This window comes from Cibotium barometz, chromosome 56 (genome assembly GCF_041138505.1).
Source record: "Cibotium barometz isolate CiBa-2024 chromosome 56, ASM4113850v1, whole genome shotgun sequence".
Classification (NCBI taxonomy): domain Eukaryota; kingdom Viridiplantae; phylum Streptophyta; class Polypodiopsida; order Cyatheales; family Cibotiaceae; genus Cibotium; species Cibotium barometz.
Window position 1 is genome coordinate 2,310,379 of NC_141101.1, and position 24,278 is coordinate 2,334,656.

At 43.6% G+C, this 24,278-nt stretch overlaps 1 protein-coding gene across 3 annotated transcripts in view; it reads left to right on the forward strand.

The window, feature by feature from the left end:
* The first annotated feature begins 7,746 nt into the window (after positions 1–7,746).
* Positions 7,747–24,278, forward strand: part of LOC147606791 (exostosin family protein) — a 49,388-nt gene continuing 32,856 nt past the window's right edge. For 2 of the 3 annotated variants that reach the window (XM_086791450.1, XM_086791451.1), the window contains exons 1-6: positions 7,749–8,379; positions 8,613–8,706; positions 9,043–9,229; positions 20,758–20,995; positions 21,102–21,329; positions 21,410–21,496. In XM_086791450.1, coding sequence (XP_086647576.1) covers positions 7,951–8,379; positions 8,613–8,706; positions 9,043–9,229; positions 20,758–20,995; positions 21,102–21,329; positions 21,410–21,496 — 1,263 coding nt within the window. In that variant the 5' untranslated portion in view covers positions 7,749–7,950. Of the gene's footprint in view, positions 8,380–8,612; positions 8,707–9,042; positions 9,230–20,757; positions 20,996–21,101; positions 21,330–21,409; positions 21,497–24,278 lie in introns of all 3 variants that reach the window. The other variant, XM_086791452.1, reaches the window with a different exon arrangement.

Genomic DNA, 24,278 nt, shown 5'->3' on the forward strand with positions numbered 1-24,278 from the left:
TGGATTTGTTAAGGCTTCATCCAAGGTGGCTGGCTCCTTCATAGTTCCCATTATCTCAACCACCATCAAGGCCATATTGACAATGAGATCAGATGCTCTTCTCTACTCCTCTATTCTTCTTGATCTGTGTGGTCCATCTACTGAAGATTCTGGCTTCTTAGGCACTGGATTCTTAGTTCCCATTATCTCAACCACCATCAAGGCCATATTGACAATGAGATCAAATGCTCTTCTCTACTCCTCTATTCTCCTTGATCTGTGTGGTCCATCTACTGAAGATTTTGGCTTCTTAGGTACTGGATTATGCTCATCAAAGAGTTGTTGTGCCCACTTTGGAAGTGGCTTTCCTTGTGGTGCAGTAGCAGGCTTGCAGTAGCAGGCTATTATGATGTGTGAGATTATTCATCCTCTAAAAACTCCTCCTCCGAAATCCGACTCGTGGGTTGGGCTCATGGTGGGGTGGACTATTTCTCCGAGTGATGATAGAGTGGACAGACCTCCTTTCTCCACTTAGTGTGACTGTTCTACAAATATCACATCTCGGATGGCCACAATCTTCTATGCCTCTGTATCATAGAGCTAATATACCTTTGACTCTTGACTATATCCAAGAAAGATACACTTCCTTGAGAGGAAATCTGACTCATGGGTTGGGCTCATGGTGGACTATTTCTCCGGGTGATGATAAAGCGGACGGACCTCCTTTCTCCACTGAGTGTGGTTGTTCTACAAATACCACATCTCGGCTGGCCACAATCTTCTTTGCCTCTGTATCATAGAGCCAATATGCCTTTGACTCTTGACTATATCCAAGAAAGATACAGTTCTTACTTTTGGCATCTAGCTTGGTCCTGGATGCATGTGGAATATGCACATAACATTCACAGCCAAATGTTCTGAAATGAGAAACTGAAGGTTTCTTACCAAAGCAGGCCTCTTGAGGTGTAACATCCTTGAGTGCCTTTGTGTCGCTTTGATTAAGGACATAAACTGTTATGTTGATTGCTTCAACCCAAAATGTATTGGGCAAACCCTTTGCCCAATACATGCATTGAGCCATCTCCACCATGATAGTTCGATTGTGGCGTTCTACAATACCATTTTGCTGAGATGTGTGAGCAGTGGGGTGAGTTGGAGCTCGATACTGTCAAATTCCGTTGAAAGGAATTCTCCTCCTTGATTTGTACGAAACATCTTTACCTTCTTTCCTGTCTCGTTTTCCACAAGCTTAGGCAACTGCTTGAACTTGCCAAAAGCTTCAACCTTATCCCGAAAGAAATAAACCCACATCTTCCTACTGTAATTGTCAACTAACAGCATAAAGTAAAAATATCCTCCTAATGTAGTAGTAGACATTTTACCACACAAAGATCAACATGTATGAGCTCTAGATAAGTCTTCTCGATTGCTGCTTTCCTGTGGAAATTGCTCATCATGCAAGCTTCACATGGTTCCTAAAATTCTGAAAATGTAGGCAAATCAGCTAACCATGCCCTTTTTCTGCATCTCCTTTAGCACTGCAAATTTATCCTTTAGCACTGCAAATTTAATGTAACCAAATCACTTGTGCCAAAGCTTGCTTGTGCTTTTATCTACAGATATTGTAATAAGGGAACTCAGCTTATAGAGATTGTTGCGCCTTACTCCTTTGCTGACTACCTTGCTAACAGCATCTAGAATTTTTGCTTCTGTTTTCTTGAAGTGTCCTTCAAGCCCACGATCTGTCATTGTGCGACGGCAACTAATAGTAGATTTCTCTATATTTGGGGTACATAGAGTACCCTTCGGCTGGATATTAGCATTACACTAATGGGTTCCTATAGAGGCTTCTAGAAACTATACCAGCCCTTCTTACTGGTCATGTGTTGGGATGCTCCACTATCCAAAATCCATGAATCATCAACCACTGGAACCTGAGCAAATGACCATACCTCTGCGATGGCAACCCAAAGTTTAAACTTGGTCTCGACATTCTTAACTGACTCCTTTCCCTTCCATGAAGACTTCAAGGTGCCGTTCTTCTCGTCAACCTTCTTCTTTCTACAGTCTTTGACAACATGACCCTTCTTGTCATAGTAATAGCAGCTCCCTTGAAACTTCTTCTTCTTCTCATCAGAAGATGTCGCACCTTCGCCTTTGGCATTGGCTGAAAATGCAACATCACCACCATCGCGGGTCTTTAGCCGCATCTCCTCCTGAAGTAACATAGCACTAAATTCTTCAAATGATAAAGATGGTACTCTAGTGATGTAGCCAAGCCATCATACTTTTATGGAAGAATTCGAATGCACCTCCAAGCCAACTCCTCACTAGTGTGTGTAATCCCTAGAGCAGCCATTTGATCTTGCAAATTTGCAATCTGCGAGATAAATACTTCAGCAGCTTCTCCTTTAACAAACTTTTCAGCAACAAGCTGATTCTCCAGGTTAAAAATCCTAGTCTGATTGCGAGTCTCGTACTAATTTCTCAGTATGATCTAAGCCTCTGCAGCCTTGGTAGGATGTTGAATCAGAGTGAGAATGGAATCACTTACGCTGGTGATGATGGTATAAAGTGCGTCAGCATTGCACCTACTCCATGCCCAAAGAAGTGTAGTATCTGGCAGAAGCATGTTTGCAGGGTTGTTGGGGTCGGGACTTCCCACTAGTTTTGCATCTATTCCCATAACAGTTTCTAGGACCTCATAAGAGTCTAGAATGGCATTGATTTTGAATTTCTAGAGAGTGTAGTTCGTCCCATCAAGCTTGCCTTCCGTGGAAGGCAGGTGGACAAATGCGTAAGAATGGTGCAGTAGCAGCAATAGGTAACAGAGATAAAAGCCATCACTCCTGGGATTCTATGTAAAGAAAGAGTAAACTTTATGCACTATTCCTGCTAAGAGCACTTAAGCTTTAATAACATATAAGAATATGGCACATCGAAAAGAGATAGCAAGACCAAGCACAATAGACAATGTAGTAGATACACAATGGAAAGAATTTAAAATTTCTAATTATACCAAAGAGCTACAAAGTGATGGTGCTTTCCACCCGTGCGCTCTCAAGTAGAGCTTAGATGGCGATCTAGATAGACTTTGGATGGAGGATGGACGAAGTGTAGAAGGGGACAAGCATTGGATGCCTTAGCTTATGGCAACCATGTCCATCTATAGTACTGTAGGTGGTGTGGTAGATGTGTATACAACGAGGACGGTTACACTGCATAGACATGGTCACCACCCACGTAGGTGGTGTGGTAGATGCGTATACAACGAGGACGGTTACACTGAATAGACACAGTCATCGCCTACTTATCAAGAACGTGGCCTACTGACCACCACCCACTAATGATGGATCTAGTACCCGAGGAGGGAATATTCTAAGAAATATTCCTCATACCATCGTTAGCTATGGAGTCTTAATGAGTTGCTTATTTACATGTGTAAGTGCTTGTGTGTGAGTGTGAGTGTGTGTGTGTGTGCGCGCACGCTTGAGGTAAGCTTGCTTAATTCTTGCTTGTGTGTGTGTGTGTGTCCACGCTTGAGGTAAGCTTGCTTGATTCTTACTTGTGATTTAGTAGGTGTGGAGTGTGAGGAGAGAGAGAGAGAGAGAGGAGCGAGAGAGAGAGAGAGGAGAGAGAGAGAATAGAGGAAGCTTGCTAGCTTCTCTCTCATGAGATTGGGCTACGAAGGTCTAAGCATTAGATTGGTAGAGCTTGAGTGCTTAACCACCCTTGAGGTTTCCATTCCCACATTTAATGTGTTTTCATGCTCTAGACGGGTTGTATGCCTTGGTGAAGACAAATACTTGTGAAGCTACAACTTCCCTGAACAACACCATTCATATAAGATAAGGAGAGTGAAGCCATCTACCAAGGTTAAATAGAGGATATATGTTTGAACTGCAATTAGTAATGACTTGAAAGGAAGAAGGCAATGTGGGCCATTCATTAAAGATGAGGGAAGTGAAGTTAGCTACCAAGGATGTATAGATGAAGAGACAAATGATATGGTTTTGTGGTGATAGCATAGATGACATGTGTGATGCAAGCATGTTTTAGAGTACATGTTCTAGCATGGTGTTACTTTAGTAGGCACCTGAATGTAGTTGGATAAGATTGAAAATGGTAATCTAGAGGTTTTATATTGGAGAAGTACTAGTTGCTGTAAACAAGACAAAGAGTAGACCATATAACCAAGATATGAGATTGCATTTAATGTACCCAAGTATACTCAAAGGATATACACGTAGGTTGGATCAAAAGATTAATGCCTTTGATGATGGCTTGGAAAGTGAAAGGGTAAGGTAAAGGGACGAAATGGAAAGGCCTCTAGGGGGTTTCGTGCACTTAGGTTAAATTGGACATTATTGAATACAATATGAATAGCTAAATATACCTAAGAATGAGCAAACATTTAGCTTTGTTATGGGAATATATTTTAAGCTCTCCTAAAAATATTATTCTACCATCTTAGATAATTCAGGGACGCTTGGAGTTTCTGTGTTAAGCCAAATCATATTAATATGATGGGTGATGCCATTATAAATATTAATACGTTTGGTATACATTGACATATGGTTGGGACCTCCAATATTTGTTACAGTTTAATTTATATGGAAGGCTGATTCCTAGGTAACTTATGCCTAGCAAACATGTGTGTGGTTAAGGTTTGTATACTTATAAAATATATGTTTACCAATTCATTGTTGGTTATTTTATAGGTAAAGAGGATTCAAACAATTGAGGAGAATTCACACATTATTATTGCTTGGCGCACATTTTTGTAAACAAGTTTTGTATATACATGTGTTAGCTTGTGAATATTTTGATTTATTTTGGAAATCAAGCTTAGACTTGAACTTTAATATTTTGTAAAGAGTGATATACTTTAACCCTAATCTCAATTTATGGACACTCTATTTTGAGTATAAGAGGGTGTATACTCATGTGTGGAGAGAGGCTACACACATGAGGGGGGATGATTACACCCAATGTTTGAGTAGTGATTTGGAGCTAAGTAGTTTATTTGTTATTCACTCAAATCTTCAATATGTTGAATTTGTGGTTTTTTGATGAGATATTTGGTTTAAGTTCCTATTTTCTCTATTTTCCTAGAATTAGATTTGTGTCGGTACAAGATTTTATGGACCTTTTAAGGTGATTCACAAAATTAATGATGTTGCTTACGGACTTGAATTATCTTCTCATTAGCAGATTGATAACTCATTTCATGTGGGTTTATTAAAACCTTTTAGGGGATCACTTCCCACTCATCATGTGTATGAAGAACCACCTCGTATTAAGAGTGAGCAAATAAGTTTTACTTCTAGATACTATCATTGATCATCATATTACATCAACTCATACTGGAAATCAATATATCTTTGTAACTTTCTAAAATCATCCTTGTGAAGATACAAGATGGGTGCCTAAGAAATACTTTCGTGCCTTCCTTGAAATCCTCCGTTCTTTTCAACAAACCTGCAATTGAGGGCAATTGTAAACTCAAACAAGAGGGAATGTTATGGGAATATATTTTAAGCTCTCTTAAAAATATTATTCTACCCTCTTAGATAATTCAGGGACGTTTGGATTATCTTTGCGCTAAGCCAAATCATGTTAATATCATGGGTGATGCTAAGTATAAATATTATACGTTTGGTATACATTGACGTTTGGTTGGGGCCTCCATTGTTTATTAGAGTTTGGTTTTTATGGTGGGTGATCCTTGGGCTACTTACACCTAGCAAACACGTGTGTGGTTATGGTTTGTATACTTATAAAATATTTGTTTACCAATTCATTGTTGGTAGGTAAAGAGGATTCAAAAGATTGAGAAGAATTTGCACATTATTATTACTTTGCACACATTTTTGTAAACAAACTTTGTATATACATGTGCTAGCTTGTGCATATTTTGATTTATTTTGGAAAGTCTTGGTTTATGAAACTTAGACTTAAACTTTAATATTTTGTAAAGCGTGATATGGTTTAAACTTAGCCTCAATTTATGGACACTCTATTTTGAGTATAAGAGGGTGTCATGCAAGTAAAAGTACCTTTTTTTATTTTTGGAGACTATGACCTATTTTGGAATAAAGTATTATATAAATACTCATGTGTGGGGAGAGGCCACACATGAGAGGGGATATTAATATTATTGGGTGATGCCATTATAAATATTAATACGTTTGGTGTACATTGATGTATGGTTGGGGCCTCTAATGTTTATTAGAGTTTGGTTTGTATGGAGGGTGATTCTTGGGCTACTTACACCTAACAAACATGTGTGTCGTTATGGTTTGTATACTTATGAAATATTTGTTTACCAGTTTATTGTTCGTTATTTTATAGGTGAAGAGGATTCAGAAGATTGAGGAGAATTTGCACATTATTATTTTATAGGTGAAGAGGATTTAGAAGATTGAGGAGAATTTGCACATTATTATTACTTTGCACACATTTTTGTAAATAAGCTTTGTATATATATGTGCTAGCTTGTGCATATTTTGATTTATTTTGGAAAGCCTTGGTTTATTAAGCTTAGACTTGAACTTTAATATTTTGTAAAGCGTGATATGGTTTAAACTTTGCCTCAATTTATGGACGCTCTCTTTTGAGTATAAGAGGGTGTAGTGCAAGTAAAACAACCTTTTTGTATTTTCTGAGACTATGGTCTATTTTGGAATAAAGTATTATGTAAATACTCATGTGTGGGGAGATACATGAGGGGAGATGATTGCACCCAATGTTTGAGTCTTGATTTGGAGCTAAGTATTTTATTTATTATTCACTCAAATCTTGAATATGTTGAATTTGTGGTCTTTTGATTAGTTATTTGGTTTGAATTTCTCTATTTTCTTAGAATTAGATGTGTGGCTTTTGTAGATGGGTATGTCTTCGACAAGCATTCATGTAATTTTTATTGATGTTGGTGTGCAAAGACATTTTCTTGGGATATTTGCTCAATAGGTAATCTCATTGGTGAATGCAAGAGTTTTGACCAATTGTCTCAAATCATGTGGAATTTTTGAAAAGGAAGTTCCCCTAAGTAGATCCTTGTATTATTGTTTCGTATTAATACTAATGCTTTCTTGCAAATTCAAACAAGTATGCACTGAAAACATATGATTTTGTGCCTACCTATCCTTGAAACAAGTGGAGCTCTTCCTGAATTTCAATTGTTTATACACTTCTTCGTGCCGAGAGTTTTCCACATTCTAGTTAGCAGCAGTCACCTATTGGGGGAGTTCGCTTGGAAATTACTTGGGTGGGCACTTTTCAACCACTTAGAATTGTTTTCTCTTGTTGGGAGAGTTCGATGCCTGGCAGCTACAAGGCGAATGTCACGCTTGTTGAGCTGATGGACTAGATGCACCCTTTATGCCACCGTGGTGGTAGCTATCGATATCCAGTGCTTCACTTTGCCTATCCCGCACTTCCTGTCTTTTATGATGAACGGGTCTAGAAGTTGAATGGACACCCACGAGTTCTACCAACTCAACTACACGTGCGAAGGCTTCAGAATTGTGTTGTAATGCGTAAACAATTTTTGGATCATCAAATATATAACCAAAAGAAAGAGTCTGGACATATCTTCGTTTTGGTGCAGAGGGAATGTGTAAAGGTATGGAAGGATGTGCAGCCGGGCCAGCCCCACACGGTGGGCGGTCAGAATTGGGCGGGGGTGTGATGTGTGAACCTCTTGATTAGGTCAAGCTCGTGTAAAGTTTGTGACATTGAATCTCGTGAGAGAATCCTTATAAAAGGCAGACCGCAGTCAATTGAGGAAGCATTTCGGAGAGGATGAAAGCGAACCTGCGCTGGTGGTGGTGGATCGATCCCTTTCAAGCAGATCGTTCACTTTGGAGAGGATGAAGCGAGCCTGCGCCGGCGGTGCAACCTCTTCTGGCGGTGGATCGATCACTTGCAAGCAGATTGTTTACACCCAGACAAGCTCCCTGCTTCAGAATGGTGAAGATGCTAGTGCCTACAACATGGTGGAGTTCCTCCTCAGGCAGCAGCTGCCGCATTGCAGTCATTGCCCTCCTCTTCACCTCTCTCTTCCTTGTCTACTCCTTCTTTCTACCCCTCTTCCCATTCTCCTCCTCCACTCCCTTCAACTTCAACGTCTCTTCCTCTCTCTCTTCTCCTCTCTCCCGCCGTCCTCCTCCTCCTCTTCTTCCCCCCCTTCCCTCTCCTTCTCCTACGCCTTCTCCTTCTCCTCTACCCAGCTACAATTCTCCCCTGTTTGAAAACCCTCTGTCAAGCCACAATTCTACCATTTTCGAAAACCTTACCGGCACCTCAGTTGTGTTCAGAAATGCCCCTTGGAAAACCCATGTTGGCCAGTGGCTCTCCCAATGCTACGACAACTCCCTCCCCCTCTCCATATCCGAGGTTAGTTCCCTCTCTCTCTCTCTCTCTCTCACACACACACACACACGCACACACGCACGCACGCACGCACATTACAGGTCCTTTTGTTCAATTTTTTTAAATCATTTATTTCTTTTTGGGTCACAAACCCTCCTCGTCTTTCCCAATTTTTAACAGAACATTTATAACTGTGTTTTTTAATTATCCCTCTGAGACTCTGGCTTGGGATGCCGTTTGGCTTGATTTTCCTGTAGACCATTGCCGATAGGCCATGCCCAAACCAGTGCAGTCAACAAGGCACCTGCAACCATGCAGATGGACAATGCCGATGTTTCCATGGATTCGGGGGTGAGCACTGATGCCTTTGCTCAATAATTATCACCATGACATTTACTCTTTTAAATGCAGAAGAAACATAGAAAGATCTTAATATATGAAATTCAGTCTTTTTATTGCATAAGCATTGCGGGGAAAGTTCTTGATTTCTAAGGCTGGTTACACACATGCCTTGGCTCATCACGGGGGACCATGGTAGCCCTCAAAGGCTATGGATTCTGTGATTGCTATGTCTTTACATCATGTGATTTCATGAGAAGAGGTTATGTGATTTGATGATCGCAGGACATCTTGGATTTTTCATAAAAAGGTGTTATGTGGTTTGATGATCCACATGGATGCATGCAGGACCGGGCTGTCAGGACGTCTTGAATTTGGAGTGCAATCTGAACGCATCAGCAGATTGGCCGTATGGTCCATGGGTGGTGTCCATCTGCTCTGCACATTGCGACAAGAGAAGGGCAATGTGCTTCTGTGGGAGTGGTACAAAATACCCTGAGCGCCCGGTAGCAGAAGCGTGTGGCTTCACTGTCAAGTATCTCTTTTCCTTCTACCTGTTTCCGTGATGCTGACCTCATAACTATTTGCTTTGTGCACAAAGTTATGTTGAGTGTTTTGGCCTTTCTCTTCTTCTTGGCTGTGTTATGGCTGTCTAGGGCTGGATATGGGCCGGTTTCGAACCACTGTAGGCTGGTAAGCTGAGCACTAGAATGCTGAAGGTGTGCATGCTGTAGCTGGGTATGGGGCCCAAACACCCTCGTATGCTGCTTTACTGACACTTCTATTCACTCACACCAACAACAGTCTCTACCAACTCAACTATCTTGCCTTCAATCACAATTTCTATATAATCCCATAGCCATAGACTCAATTGCTATAACACGGCTTGACCAGTAAGGTGCAAAGCATAGTCAACCCTTCTTGCTTTCACCCATAGATCCACACATGCTATAATCCCAAGGCATTTATCTGTCCTAAACATTGAAAATGCAGCTGTACTGATCATCCAGAACTCCTTCAACCTCGTTCATTAACCATACATAATGGGGCCTACACACATGGTTCCATACCTCCCTAATGGGCTGCCATGCTGATGTAGATGTTGATGATGACTTTGATGATGTAGGCAATGCTGCTACACTGATGATGATGCTTCGGTTACTGATGCTGACACTATATGCTGTCCTAACTGCTACACTGATTAGGGATTAAGAGTGTTCCTGCAGCGCAGGGTTAGCCATGGCACGGGCGTGCACGTGACATCCAGAGTGCTCTTCACACTTGCACAAGTGAACCCAAATTCCACATAGATTCATACAGCCCTCTTAGGTCTTATTAGAGTCTTTAAAAAATGCCAAATCAGCTCTTAAGCTCTTAGAGATTGCACCCCAAAAGCTGTCACATACACAATTTAATCCAATGTCATGTAGGCATGATTATTTCTTGCAACTGCCTTTTAGGCAAAGTTAAAAGAAGATTATGGGCAGATTGGAGCCATTTTGGCAGACTAATGGGTAGCCGAGGCCCTGGACATGCACCAATGGTTGGGACATATTTTGGGCATAATATAAACACAATTTTTGACATTTTTGATGACTTTTGGTGACCTAAAAAGGGCTAGCCAACCAACATACGACTTGATATCAAAATCCTTATATAAAGGGAGGTCAAGGGGTCATTCATGAGCATATTCAGAGACCTAGGATGCAGAGCCAAGACCAAGGGCATACAGTCACAACAACATCTGGATCGGTAGAGAATACTGTTAGCATTATTCATCTCCTGGTAGTGTGCCCAAGTTGTGTATCAGGGGTGCCCAGATTTATCCCGGGCACTTTTTTTTTCCTCATGTTTAGGCCCTTGGTTGTAGGGTTGGCCACCCATTATCACATGTTTATTTTTTGTCCAGTCGTGAGACTTTTCTGGAGCAAGTCGGCCAGCTTATCTTGGGGCTATATAAGGCTTGCCTCCTCCTCATTTGTACTCACTCTGACAGGGGCTTCCAGACCCGGGTCCTCCCTTAGGGGAGTAGTTCATCATGCCCACACATACAGGGACCACCCCTTGCACAGGGCTGATTGTATCATTGCTTCTTCATCATTATGCAGATTTGTTTTCCTTCTCTTTGTGCCTATGTCTCATGCTTTCCGTTGCACACTTTTTACATGGTATCAGAGCACTGGGTTGAGGCTCTTCTACAGAAGGTGTTCTGGCGTTTTTTTTAGAGAGAAGGATTTCTGCGTTTTTCTATACTGCTGGTTGCAGAGGAGGAGGGAGCGTTTTGGCCTTGTCTAGGCGGCTGAAGGAGGTACATGGCAGTCCCTACTGGCTGCGTTTTCTGTAGATATGGGGCAGCAAGCAGGGCAGACAGCCTGGCTGCGTTTTCTGCAGATATGGGGCAGCAAGCAGGGGAGACACCATGGCTGCGTTTTCTGTAGATATGGGGCAGCAAGCAGGGCAGACAGCCTGGCTGCGTTTTCTGCAGATATGGGGCAGCAAGCAGGGGAGACACCCTGGCTGCGTTTTCTGCAGATATGGGGCAGCCAAAGGAGGTGCTGAAGTTGCTGTGTTTTCCTCTTCCCTTTCTTCTTCTTGGTACACGTGCTGCCAGCTGTTTACAGCAGCGTTTTTTTGCATTAACTCATCTGTGTTCTTGGAGGCAGTGGAGGCAGGTGTTCTTTTTAGGAATGGTGCCTTCCCACATGGCCTTGAGCCCTTGCTCGGCCAGTCTTTGTTTTGTCAGAGTTTTCAGACTCATGGGTGCACACTTGGATTCTCATCCTTGAGGTGTGTGTGGAAGACAGTTAGCCTTTCTCGATAGCAGAGGGGATCTATGAGTTTGTGCCAGTTCAGCATAGTTTTGCTGGTGTACGGGTGTTTCCTTTAGGTTCTCAGGGTGTTCACCCTTGAGAGGGGGATGTGGTTACTTGGCAGTGAGCCACTCCTATTCCCTAGGCAGATGGCCTTCTGGATTATTACAGGGTACAGGCACATGAGTCTTCATCCCTAGGATAAGCATTGATTTGGGAGCTTGGTGTACAGGGTGATATCGGCATTCATGCAATTGCAGGCTAGGTCACTTGGTGACGAAAGCTGTTGTCGAGGTTCACAGGTACTTGCTTAGTTGCAGGATGGGTACAGGATGCATGGCAGGTGAACAGGTTCATTGGGTGCAAGTAGGTACCAGTGGAGCAGCAGTTTGGAGCAGATGATTGACATCAGATTGTGCTTTGGGATGATGAGTTGTGGATGGTTGGTTCCACATGGACACGTGACTAGTTGGTTGGGAGCTTGCCAGCTGGGGGTGTCAGGTTTTGACAGGAGAGCTTTCTTGAGCTCACTGCCATAGTTAAAACACCAAAGAGCTCAGGGGGTGTTGCCATGTGATTGGGTGACTCATAGGGGTGTGTGAGAAGTAGTCCCATCACGCGACGGCGAGTTATGGATACAGGTTTTAAAGGTCAGGTGCCAGCAGGATTGTCAGCTACAGTGTTGGAGGTATGTTTCTTCCACTTGGAGTGTTAGCAGGACAGAGAGGCATTCTTGGACCGAGGGATACATGGAGATCCGGAAACCTTGTATTTGGAGATTGGTGCTCAACAAGCTCAGAGTTGGAGGCTTGAGTACCAGGGCTGATGTAGACATTGTGGGCCGGTGTCTAGAGGGGGTGCCAATAGGGAGACAGTTTGGCGGTGTTCTCCAAGGAGCAGATTTTTTTTTGTTGGAGGTAGAGTCAGGCGACATCCTTTCTTGGGCTGAAGAGGGAGCACATTGTGTGACAGGTGTGATATAGATTGGGTTGGAGATATGGACATCTGGTGGTTCATTCTTTGGATTTTGTTGGCCTTCTGGATCGGGAGCAATTTCTTGGAGCAAGTGGCAGAGGCGGGAGCAGATCGACTTTTAGACTTGCTTTGGAGGTTTCCTTTTCTAGCTCCTTGGACCGGTTTAACTCCCAGGATCTGAGAGGGGGTGTTAGCATTATTCATCTCCTGGTAGTGTGCCCAAGTTATGTATCAGGGGTGCCCAGATTTATCCCGGGCACTTATTTTTTCCTCATGTTTAGGCCCTTGGTTGTAGGGTTGGCCACCCATTATCACATGTTTATTTTTTGTCCAGTCGTGAGACTTTTCTGGAGCAAGTCGGCCAGCTTATCTTGGGGCTATAGAAGGCTTGCCTCCTCCTCATTTGTACTCACTCTGACAGGGGCTTCCAGACCCGGGTCCTCCCTTAGGGGAGTAGTTCATCATGCCAACACATACAGGGACCACCCCTTGCACAGGGCTGATTGTATCATTGCTTCTTCATCATTATGCAAATTTGTTTTCCTTCTCTCTGTGCCTATGTCTCATGCTTTCCGCTGCGCACTTTTTACAAATACCTCCATATATCAATGTTTTTCATTAACGCACAGAGGAGGACAAGAACCATTAGTTTATTCATGTACATCATTGAGGGGTCAGATTTGATTTGGATCTTTGCTAATCATTGTTAATGCTTATTCATTCAGTAATACAGTAGGAGTAGGTTCTCATTCTCTCCACTTCTTTGTGTCATCATCTTAGTGAATGTGATTAGTGTTAATCTTCATTTACTATCTTCCGCATAGTTAGCATGTTACAAAAACATAGGATGTGCCTTCTTTGAGATTTCAAGTCTTATGCATAAACATGTGCTCACAACAACCCTTTTCGAGAATACACAAATGCATTTGTAATTATTAATTGATTTGTGTGTCAAAATGACAATATCTAGAAACACATCAAGGAATCCTTATGCCATTGATAAACCCAATTTTTGTTTATACGTAGTCCTTTGGTAAAACTTCAAAAGGGCTCAAAATAGCCTTCAAACTTGTCCCAAAATTCACTTGGAAACAAAAGAAATCCACTTCACTTAGAAGGCTAAGGTTTTCTTGCAGTGTCTTAGGAGGCCGTTGCATCACCTCCCTTTAAATGGGATTTATCCACATACCTTGCAAAATGTTGGGGCCTCCAAGAATATCATCAAGAAGCCGCCACATTGCGTGTGCACTGAGCCCGTACTACTGCGTGTTGCCATTTGCATGGCCATCACTTGTAGCGGCAGGTGTAATCTCCTCGTGCACTTCGTACTCCTTGGCTGTTGCCCATAGAAGGCTCATGTGCCAAACCTTTTACAGCAAGGACTCTCTTGAAAATCAGCAGTGATGAGCTCTCCTCTCCTTTCCACACGACCTCCTCCACTCCAGTCATGCCAAGCTGCCATTTATCTAGCACAGAGTTGATCTTTTTGTGCCCTTAAACACACATAACCATGCCTTAATTATCTTATTAATGCTAACAGAACACATCTCCTAAGAGCTGGTTCTTATGTCAAATCGTGTAATGGCCACATCTTGCTGTCAGAATGCGCAGTGGAAATGAAGACAACTGCTGTAGAGAGCAAGACACAGATGAAAGAGAGAGAGAGAGAAGCTGTGTAACTCTGCTATATACACCAAAGAAAATCCTGGAGACTACAACATGGAGTGTGGGGGCAAGGGGACCATTTTATATGGCCCCAGGCTGTTGGTCGGCCAGCCTAAAGCAGGCCGACAACAGCCCTTGCTCACGACCAGCATCTGGACAGGTCACGACCAGCAGCAGAGACCTAGTCGGCCAAATGCATGCAGTTGACCAGGACTGCAATTAAGAGTCGGTCAGCAAAATCACAATCGGCCAGCATTTGGGGGCAGTCGACAGTCCAACCACTCCTCTAGAAAATAGGGAAAAATACATGGAGAGAGAGAAAAAAATGGGAAAACACTAAAGTGAGCGGGCACACCCACAACAGAGAGGCCTTGACAAGTGTACAGACAGGAGATGACTGCTAACCCCCTCTCAACTCCTGGATGTGGAACCAACCCCAGTGAGCTGGAGTGCCGTCGGAGCATAGCCTGAGGTAGAGACTTCGTGAAGATGTCCACCGCATTGTCCTCCGTTGAACAATAAAGAAGCAAAATCTTTCGTACCCTGCAGATACCGCAAGATCTGCAATCCTGCGTTCCAATGAGACTTCAACGGCATCTGCACAAACGAGCTCAACAGTCCCACAGGAAAGCTCAAGTCCAATCTGGTGTTCAGCAACCAAATCAATGAACCAACCAGCTTCCGGTACAGAGAGGCATCAACTGGCTCACAATGATCATTAACTGTAAGTTTTGTGTTTGGGTCTATCGGTGACGTGATAGACTTGCAGTTCTCGATCCCAAAGGCCTCAAGCAACTCATGGACATACCACTGCTGAGAGACAAAGAACCCCCTCTGGGTCTGCTAGATCTCCAATCCCAAGAAGAAGTGGAGGAAGCCTAAATCGGTCATCTCAAACTCCTTTGACAAGGTAGCCTTCATCACTGCAATGTGCTCCACATGACCGCCAGCGCGAACGAGGTCATCCACATAAAGGATGATCAACGTGACCATGCCTTGTTCTCGAAAGTTAGGATCTGCAATTGATCTCTGAAATCCAGTCTGAAGAAAGAAGGAATCAATCTTCTGATTCTAAGCCCTGGGAGCCTGCTTAAGACCATACAAGGCCTTCCGCAACTTGTAAACCATTCCTTTTGATTCTGGAACCTCAAAGCCTGGAGGTTGCTCAACATACACCTCCTGCAGGTCACCATTAAGGAACACAGATTTCACATCCATCTGAAATACAGGCCACCATTGAGAAGAAGCAAGGGCAAGAACGGTCCGAATCGTGGTCCCATCTAACATATACTTGGTCTTAAGTCCCACTTGACACCAATGACAGACCGTTTTGACGGCCTCGGAACCAACTCCCAAGTTTTATTCTTCTCTATGGCATCGAGTTCCACCTGCATGGCTTTTCTCCAAGTATCCTGTGCAAGGGCTTCCTTGGCAGAAGTGGGATCTTTGTCTCGCATGATACGAGACATCAAAGCATAGTTTACCTGTAGTAAGAGCTCCGCTGAATGACTTGTCTCGAACTCTATGCAATCTTCGAGGTCCATCCTTTGTGGTCCATTCGGAGGGAAGCTCCGTAACACCTGACTCCCGAAGGGTGTCTAACAACCACTTGGGTACTCGAACAGAAGGCGGAGCCTCCTGCTGCTGTGCGGGGGCTCATCTCCAACCGCGGGCTCAACCTCCTCAACTAATTGAGGCTGTCTAGCTGGAACGATTGACTCGGAATCATCATCAGAATCATCTGGGTCTCCAAGAAGTGGCGGCTCATCAACAATGGAAACTGGAACATACTCATCAAAAACCACATCTCTGTTGACAACGACCTCATTCCTCTCGGGATCATACAACCTGTATCCCTTGGAAAGAGAGTTATATCCCCCAAAACAAGCTTTTGGGACTTTGAGTCAAGCTTCCCTCTCAGCTTCTTTGGAATGTGAACATATGCATCACTCCCAAACACACGGAAATGGGAGACATCTGGTTTCTTGCCAAAATACGCCTCAAAGGGAGTCATGTTCGGTACTGAAGTCGTCGGAGAACGGTTGAGGATATGGACAGTCGTAGCCATAGCCTCTTCCCAAAGTGGACGAGGAAGATCACAATGCTCCAGCATCGTCCTCGCCATCTCCACCACAGTCCTGTTCTTACGCTCAACTACTCCATTCTCTGAAAGCGAACCTATATTGGCCAGCTCCCGCTTGATGCCATGTTCTGCACAAAACCGCACAAATGCACTGGAAGAAAACTCTCCTCCTTTGTCAGCCCGAAGAGTCTTTATGTGCAAGCCAGACTCTTTCTCTACCATCACATGCCACTCTTTGAACCGAGCAAAAGCTTGGTCCTTTTGGGAAAGGAAATAAACCCAAGTGAATCTACTACAATCATCAACAAGCAGCATGAAATACAAAGAACCTCCCAAGGATGGCAGCTGCATAGGTCCACACAAGTTAGTGTGTACCAACTCCAAAGGTTTTGAAGCCCGCTTGGAAGCCTGCTTCGGAAAAGATTCCATGTGTTGCTTACCACGAATGCAAGAACTACAGCGGCCCTGCCTACTGCCAACATCTGGCAAGCCAACCACCATTTGGTCCCGGAAAGCTCACCGCCGCAGCGCATCCACATTCAAGTGGCCAAACCGAAAGTGCCACAAGTCACCAATCTGTGAGCGTGTAAGTGAGGAGAGTGTTGAGAGTTTGTATATACCGTTCTCTACTCCGCCTTTCCAAACAACCTGGCCTATCTCTCTATCCCGGAGAGCAACAGAGTGCTCCTTAAACACCACCCGGAAGCCAGTCTTGCAAACCTCATGCACTGGCAACAGATGAAAACCAAGTGCGGGGACGTAAAGAACACGAGAGGAATGCTTTTTCCCTCTGCCATCGGGAATGATCTCCATTTGGCCCTCACTGTGAATCGGTATGGTGGAATTGTCGCCAATGAAAATGCGACCTGAATGTCGTTTAAGATCTTGTAAGAAATCACGGGAAGGAGTCATGTGCCTGGAAGCACCACTATCAAGAATTCATTCCCGAGTATCCCTGGCGGTGAAGCCAAGTGCCTCCTCGCTCGAAGAAGATGAAGCATCGGTGTCCAAAATCTCCAAGTGCACCAAAGGCTGGAGTCTTTGCAGTTGAAGTTGAAGAATCAGCACTCTTCCCGTTATTCTGCTTGGGACACTTCCTTCAATAGTGGCCTTTCTCGCCACAATCGTTACAGGTTTGCTTGGCCTTCAGTTTCTTACGGTCTGAATCGGGCTTCTTCTTAGAAGACTTCCCTTTGTCCTTGTTGTTATTGTTATGGCCTTTCGACCGTTGGCGAGTCAAGGCCTCAGAACCTTTGCCCTGTGGAGGGTTCGTGAATCGCTCTTCCTGGTCCAAGACCATTGGCACAAGCTCCTCCCACGTGATGGTGCTGAGCCTGCCACTGGTAATCAAAGAGGAGTAAAATGCTGAGTACTGAGAGGGCAAATGAGACAACAACGTGATGGCCATATCCTCTGACGATATCTTTTTCCCCGCTTGGAGAACCTCATGTTGAAGAGCCTGCAACTTGTTGATGTGCTTCCGCATCATCGACGACTTTGCAAGATTCATCACCCGCATCTGAACTTCCAAGGAGATCCTCTTCATGGGTGTTACCCTGTTGTACAGAGAAGCCAAATGTTGCCAAATCCCTCTGGCCAGCGTCATATGCTTTATGTGATTGATCACCTGTGGTGTGCAATTTAGGAAGATGAAAGAACGGACGTGGGCATTAACACGATCCCATAACTGTGCCTGTGCCTCCCATTCCTTCCGTATAGAGGGTAAATCCCCATCTTCCAACTCCGGCCGTGGAACCCCAACAACAATGAAATCAGCCAAGTCATAAGACTCCAAAACAGACTCCATCATTACTTTCCATATGCCGTATTTGTTCCCGTCCAGTTGTCGGTCCACCAGGAACGTGGGGAGTGTTGGGATCTTCACGTGCTTCTCAGTCATCTCAAGCAAGTCTGCCATCTTAAGGGTTCACAAGGTCTTGTGAAGGGAGGGTGGGTGGGAAAAAAGAAGAAGAAGAGGCTGCAAATAATATGCAAGGTGGCTGTCCAACGGTGATTGCCGCCTTTTACCCGATCTCCAAGTCCCATACAGCCCAAACAGTCTCCAATCAGCACCTCAAATCAGCAAACCCTCGACATCCCACTGTCTCCAAGCTTCAAGCCACTTGGGGCTCTGATACCATGTCAGAATGCACAGCAGAAATGAAGACAACTTTTGTAGAGAGCAAGACACAGATGAAAGAGAGAAAGAGAAGCTGTGTAACTCTGCTATATACATTAAAGAAAATCCCGGAGACTACAACATGGAGTGTGGGGGCAAGGGGCCATTTTATATGGCCCCAGGCTGCTGGTCGGCCAGCCTAAAGCAGGCCGACAGCAGCCCATACTCACGACCAGCAGAGACCTGGTCAGCCAGATGTATGCAGTCGGCCAGGACTGCAGAATAAGAGTTGGGCAGAAAAATCACAGTCGGCCAGCATCTGGGGGCAGCCGACAGCCCAACCACTCCTCCGGAAAATAGGGAAAAATACATGGAGAGAGAGAAAAAATGGGAAAACACTAAAACGGGCGGGCACACCCACAACAAAGGCCCTGACATAGTGTAGAGACAAGAGATGACTGCTAACACTTGTGCACCGGGCTTCCAATAGAGACATCGCCTGGCCTGGTGAGATCATCCACACTTCTAGCGTCCCTTCCACTTCCATGGGCCTTGAGCTAACCTAGATGGCTTGCTTGTTTTAATGCTGCCCCCGATTGAGAGGTGGACATTCATGTGCACCCATCAATCTGGCTTTTGCACTGCTTGTTGTACTACGACTCCTGAAACTTAGAGAACCTCGTTAGCCACCATCACATCAACCATTTGAATGGAAACCTCCTGGCTCCAAGCTACATCATGCATGCTATCACTATTAATGTCTAGCATCAACTTAAATGCTCAAACCAATTTGTTTACCCTCCTTCACGAGAACAATCACATCATCATCATAACCCAAAGGATCCCACATCCATATATCTTCGTGACCATAGACAAAACAGCCATTACTTGACCTTGCGTCTTTTTCTCGAACCTTGAGTCTTTGAGCATCCATCTGTGATCACCTTCTACCTTCACCTCCCCATATTGCTGCAAATGTCACCTCTTCCTCCAATGTCTTCACATCTTTGCTCACAAAGTCTTCGTCCCCTTCATCAACAAGTACTTGTTTGTTAAGAAAACTAGAGCTTTTTCCAAGCGCTCTCATTAGCACATAAAATTGAGAAGACATCATCATCAAAGTCAAAATCTATATCCGATCTACGACTGTGGGGAGTTGTTGGGCTGCCAGGGCTGGAATGGAGCAATTTGGGTTTGAACAGAGCATTTGGGTCCAATAGCTGCAGCAGCAGTAAGCTATGGAAAGCTTCCACGGCTAAGACCTCAGCCCATTGGCTGGGTGGTGGGGATACGTCCAGCTAAGAGAAACTAAAACAAAATCCCAATCTACAAAGGGAGAGAGATCGATCTTTTGACGTTCGATCTCTCGACGTCTAAAAAAAAGACCAAAGGGTCTAGGAGACCAAAAGTGTTACAATGTGTCCATGTCATGGAGAAGACATGATAAGAAAACCCAACTCCAGTTGAGAGAGAAATCAAAACAAAATCCCAATCTACAAAGGGAAAGAGATCTCTTTTGACGTTCGATCTCTCGACGTATAAAAAAAAGACCAAAGGGTCTGTGAGACCAAAAGTGTTACAATGTGTCCATGTCATGGAGAAAACATGATAAGAAAACCCAACTCCAGTTGAGAGAAAAAACAGCTGCTTTGTAAGTGCCAATGGTACAATGATACAATGTGAGGAGACCAAAGTAGATCGTTGACATCTATGAGATTGTATAGAGGCTCAGCAGCTTTGTAAGTGCAAATGGTACAATGATACAATGTGAGGAGACCAAAGTAGATCCTCGACATCTATGAGATTGTATAGAGGCTCTCCACATTCACTGTGGAGGGGCACTCCTGTGTATCTCCAGAGGATCTTTCTGGTGAGAGAGAGAGAGAGAGAAAAAACAGCAGCTTTGTAAATGCCAACGGTACAATGATACAATGTGAGGAAACCAAAGTAGATCCTCGACATCTATGCGATAGAGAGGCTTTCCACATTCACTGATTGTGGAGGGGCACTCCTGTGTATCTCTAGAGGATCTTTCTGGTGAGAGAGAGAGAGAAAGAAAGAAAGAAAGAAAGAAAGAAAGAAAGATTTTATTAACGTCTTCCAAAAGACCGATCTCGGCCTATGAGACAAATCGGTGTACCTGTATGGGGGGTATCCTCTGTCATCCCAACAAAATGAAAAAGTATTGAACTAAAAAGCTGAATCTGGGTGTGCCATAAGTACAATGAGTGGGGGAGGGGATGGAGCTCTACTACTAGGAGAATGCCAAGCTATATGCATGGAGTATACAATCATGATATGCAGCCTAGCTAGCTCCATCCTGGACCATACTGGGGGTATAAAATGGTATACATCAATGAAGAGAGAGAGAGAGAGAGAGAGAGATATTAATAGATTGGTTTTTATTTTAGAGGTACAATGGTGGATTGGGCAAAGCCAGATTGGGACAATATTTTCACGAATGATAGTGAAAAGAATGGCTGGTGCAATGTGGATCCCGTTGATGGCTATGGCAGGAAGTCAAGTTTCAAAGAGCAATGTGATTGCAAGTATGATTGCACTTGGGGAAGGTTTTGCGAGACTGCAACTCAATGTGTTTGCATCAACCAATGTTGTGGAAATGGGCTTTGTAGAGGTGGCTTCTGCCAGGTTTTGGCTTGATATGCTTGCATCTTTTAGTGCAACTTTGAGTTTCTTCAGGTTTCACTTAACCACAACCTTTGCATGACTTTCAGACGTGGTATTTTCTTTCCAGTGTGGAGAAGGTTGGTATGGTGCTGATTGTAGCATACCTTCGCCTCAAATAGCTTCAAGTAGTTGGCCAAAGTGGCTAAGTCCAGAAACATTACCTGTTCCTGAAGGGGGAGAGTCAGCTTTTAAGCATGAAGGTTCTTCGCAAGACATTATTGCAGTTGTACAGAAACAACACCCACTTATCTATGTTTATGATCTACCTCCAGAGTTTAACAGTCATCTTCTCGAGGTAAAGTGATGAAACCTTTGATTTACTACCAAGTCAAAGTGGAGGGATTAAAGGGTATCAATCTTTTTTGCTACATGCAGGGTCGGCATTGGAAGTATGAATGTGTAAACAGGATTTACGACCCTGACAATGCTACGGTTTGGACAGAGCAACTTTATGGAGCTGAGGTCGTGTTCCTGTTTAGAACTCTTTAACCCAATCAAGGGTTGCTGTATGCTATCTACCTTCTCCTGTCCTCTGTGCTTTCTATTTGCAAAGGGAATAAAGGCAAGGTTATTGGTTTTCATGTTGAAAAGAATATAACTTCTTGCAAGGCAAGGCATGGTGTGACACATGAAATGCTTTCAAAACATTTCTTGTCGGAAATGTTTTGAAACAGGCAAAATGAACGAAAGAAAGGTCCATTTTGTCTAAAGTGATGTGGTCAAAAATTTTAGGTCACTTGGCACATTGACTTTCAATCTGCATCTCAAGATTTGTGCACCTCGAATCAAGCAAGATTGCTATCAGATTGCAACTTTGATCAAGTTTGTCAATAATTTGTCTACAGCTGTGCCTGTGGGCTCTAGTCTGAGTGGTTATTAGAACTGGGACTGTCGACATGCAGATCCCAGGTTCAAACCTTGGCACCATACCCTACAAACACTCACAGATTTGTTTTTTTTTGTCTACAACTGTGCAACTTGTACACATGATATACCCTACAGCCTGCACCTTCTTCTAGTGTTTTCAAGATTAACCTCAAACTTTGAATTTCTCAAATTCCAAATGGAAACAAAAACGAGGTCTTAGACTTACTACTGAATTTGTCCCCTCTTTACATCTCATACCTTCTTGTCATTCCTCTGATGGATGTGATGTATGGATAGATTCTTTTCTCATGTTGTGAGTATGGATGTGATGTTTAAATCGATTCTTTTTGCATCTTGTTGCGTATATCACCCATGTGAGTGCCACGCGGACTTGCTTCCCACTTGCAGTTACCTTCTAGGCATGGTCTCACCACGAAACGCGTTTCAGCAGCCCTGAAACGTGAAACGTCTGAAACGCCTTAAACGTTTCGATGTTTCACTGAAACACTCGCCTGAAATGTGTAGTTGAAACAGCTAAATAATTTTGGGTTTTTTTTTCCTAGTATTTATATCTCTTGATTATATATAGATATATAGGTGTTTCGGTCTTGTGTTTCAGTCCGTACTTGTCTCGGGCTGAAACGTTTCCGGTTGAAACTGTGCCTTCCTTCCTCTCAAATCATCTGCATCACACACATACTTGATTGACTGATGGTCAGTCAATACCACAAACTTGGAGCCATATAAATAATGTCTCCAAACCTTGAGAGCATGAATCACAGCATAAAGCTCCTTCTCAAGGGTTGGCCAATGAGATTGAGTGTCGTCTAGCTTTTTACTTTCAAAAGTAACAGGTCTACCATCTTGAAATAGGGCAGCCGCGATGGCATAGTCACTGGCATTAGTTTCAAGAACATAAGGCCGACTAGGATCGGGTAATGCTAAGATAGGTGCTTCCTTGACTTTATCTTTCAAAAGTCTGAAGGCCATATCCAAATCGTTATTTCAAGTGATAGGCTGATTTGACTTACGTCCACGACCTTTCAACAAGTCGGTCATCGATAGTGTGAGCTGAGAGTACTTCCACGCAGATTTCCGAAGAAAAACAACAAAACCGAGAAAATAACGAAGTTGTTTCACTGTTCGTGGTATAGGCCAGTCCAGAACCTTCTGAACTCGGTTATACTCAATGCTCAATCCATCTCTAGTGATCTTGTGTCCCAAGTAAATGATTTCTGTCATAAAGAACTCACATTTACTTAATTTAGCATATAGTCGATTCTGTCTTAAAATAGATAAGACAATCGTGAGGTGTCTAACATGATCCTCAAGAGTACGACTATATATGAAAATATCATCCAGGAACACCACCACAAATTTTCCCAAATGTTCAGTAATGGCCATACCTAGTCCGAAAGGCTGTTCTTTCGACATGCCTTTCATGAATACGTATCTGGTGATAGCCAGTACGTAAATCTATCTTTGTGAAATATTTCGCTCCTGCTAACCGGTCAATCAGGTCATTTGATCTAGGGAGAGGATAACGATTCTTAATCGTCAGCTTGTTCAATCTCTTGTAATCTATGCACATTCTCCAGGAGTTGTCCTTCTTCTTTCTCCTAAGCAACACAGGTGCACCCCAAGGTGATTTACTTGGACGGATCTGGTCCATCCTCAAATGGTCTTCGAGTTGTTTAGCCAACTCATCTTCCTCAGCTTGGCTCATCCTATAAGGTGGAATACTAACAGGATGAGCACTAGGGATCAGGTCAATACGATGATCTACTACCCTTTCAGGTGATAAGCGCGATGGCAGTTCCTTAGGAAATACATCTTGAAATGAATCAATTATCTTCTGTAATTCTTTGCTTTCAAATACACTTAATTCATTGACATCCATAGAAGGTATGAGAAATGAAGAAAGTGGAATCAATACACAATTGAAAGCGGTATACAAAGAAGAATTCATTATATCTCCAAAATCAACTGTATTTACAAGAGGTCCTTGAGAGGGATGCATAGTTGATTCCGTACGTCGCACGACTGAAACCGTACGCACCTGCCGTACCGTACGGATTCGTACGATACCGTACAAAAATGAGTTTGTTTGTTTGTTTGTTTGTTTTTTTTGGGTATGCGTGGAGCAATTTCAGTCTTCTAGAGAGCCATTCATCGCCCTTTGCAGCCTATAGGGAGCTGTTTGTCAGGAGCGTGTGCACTTGCCATTGCCATATTAGGCAAGCGATCATATTGCCTGATGATGAGGAGGAGGCAATCTTCATGGAACTCTATAGTGAGCTTGTGGCAGCGGATACTCGCAGCACCAGGAGTCAGCATGGACGGGGCCGAGCAGTTGGAGTTCATAGGCCTCCGCCTT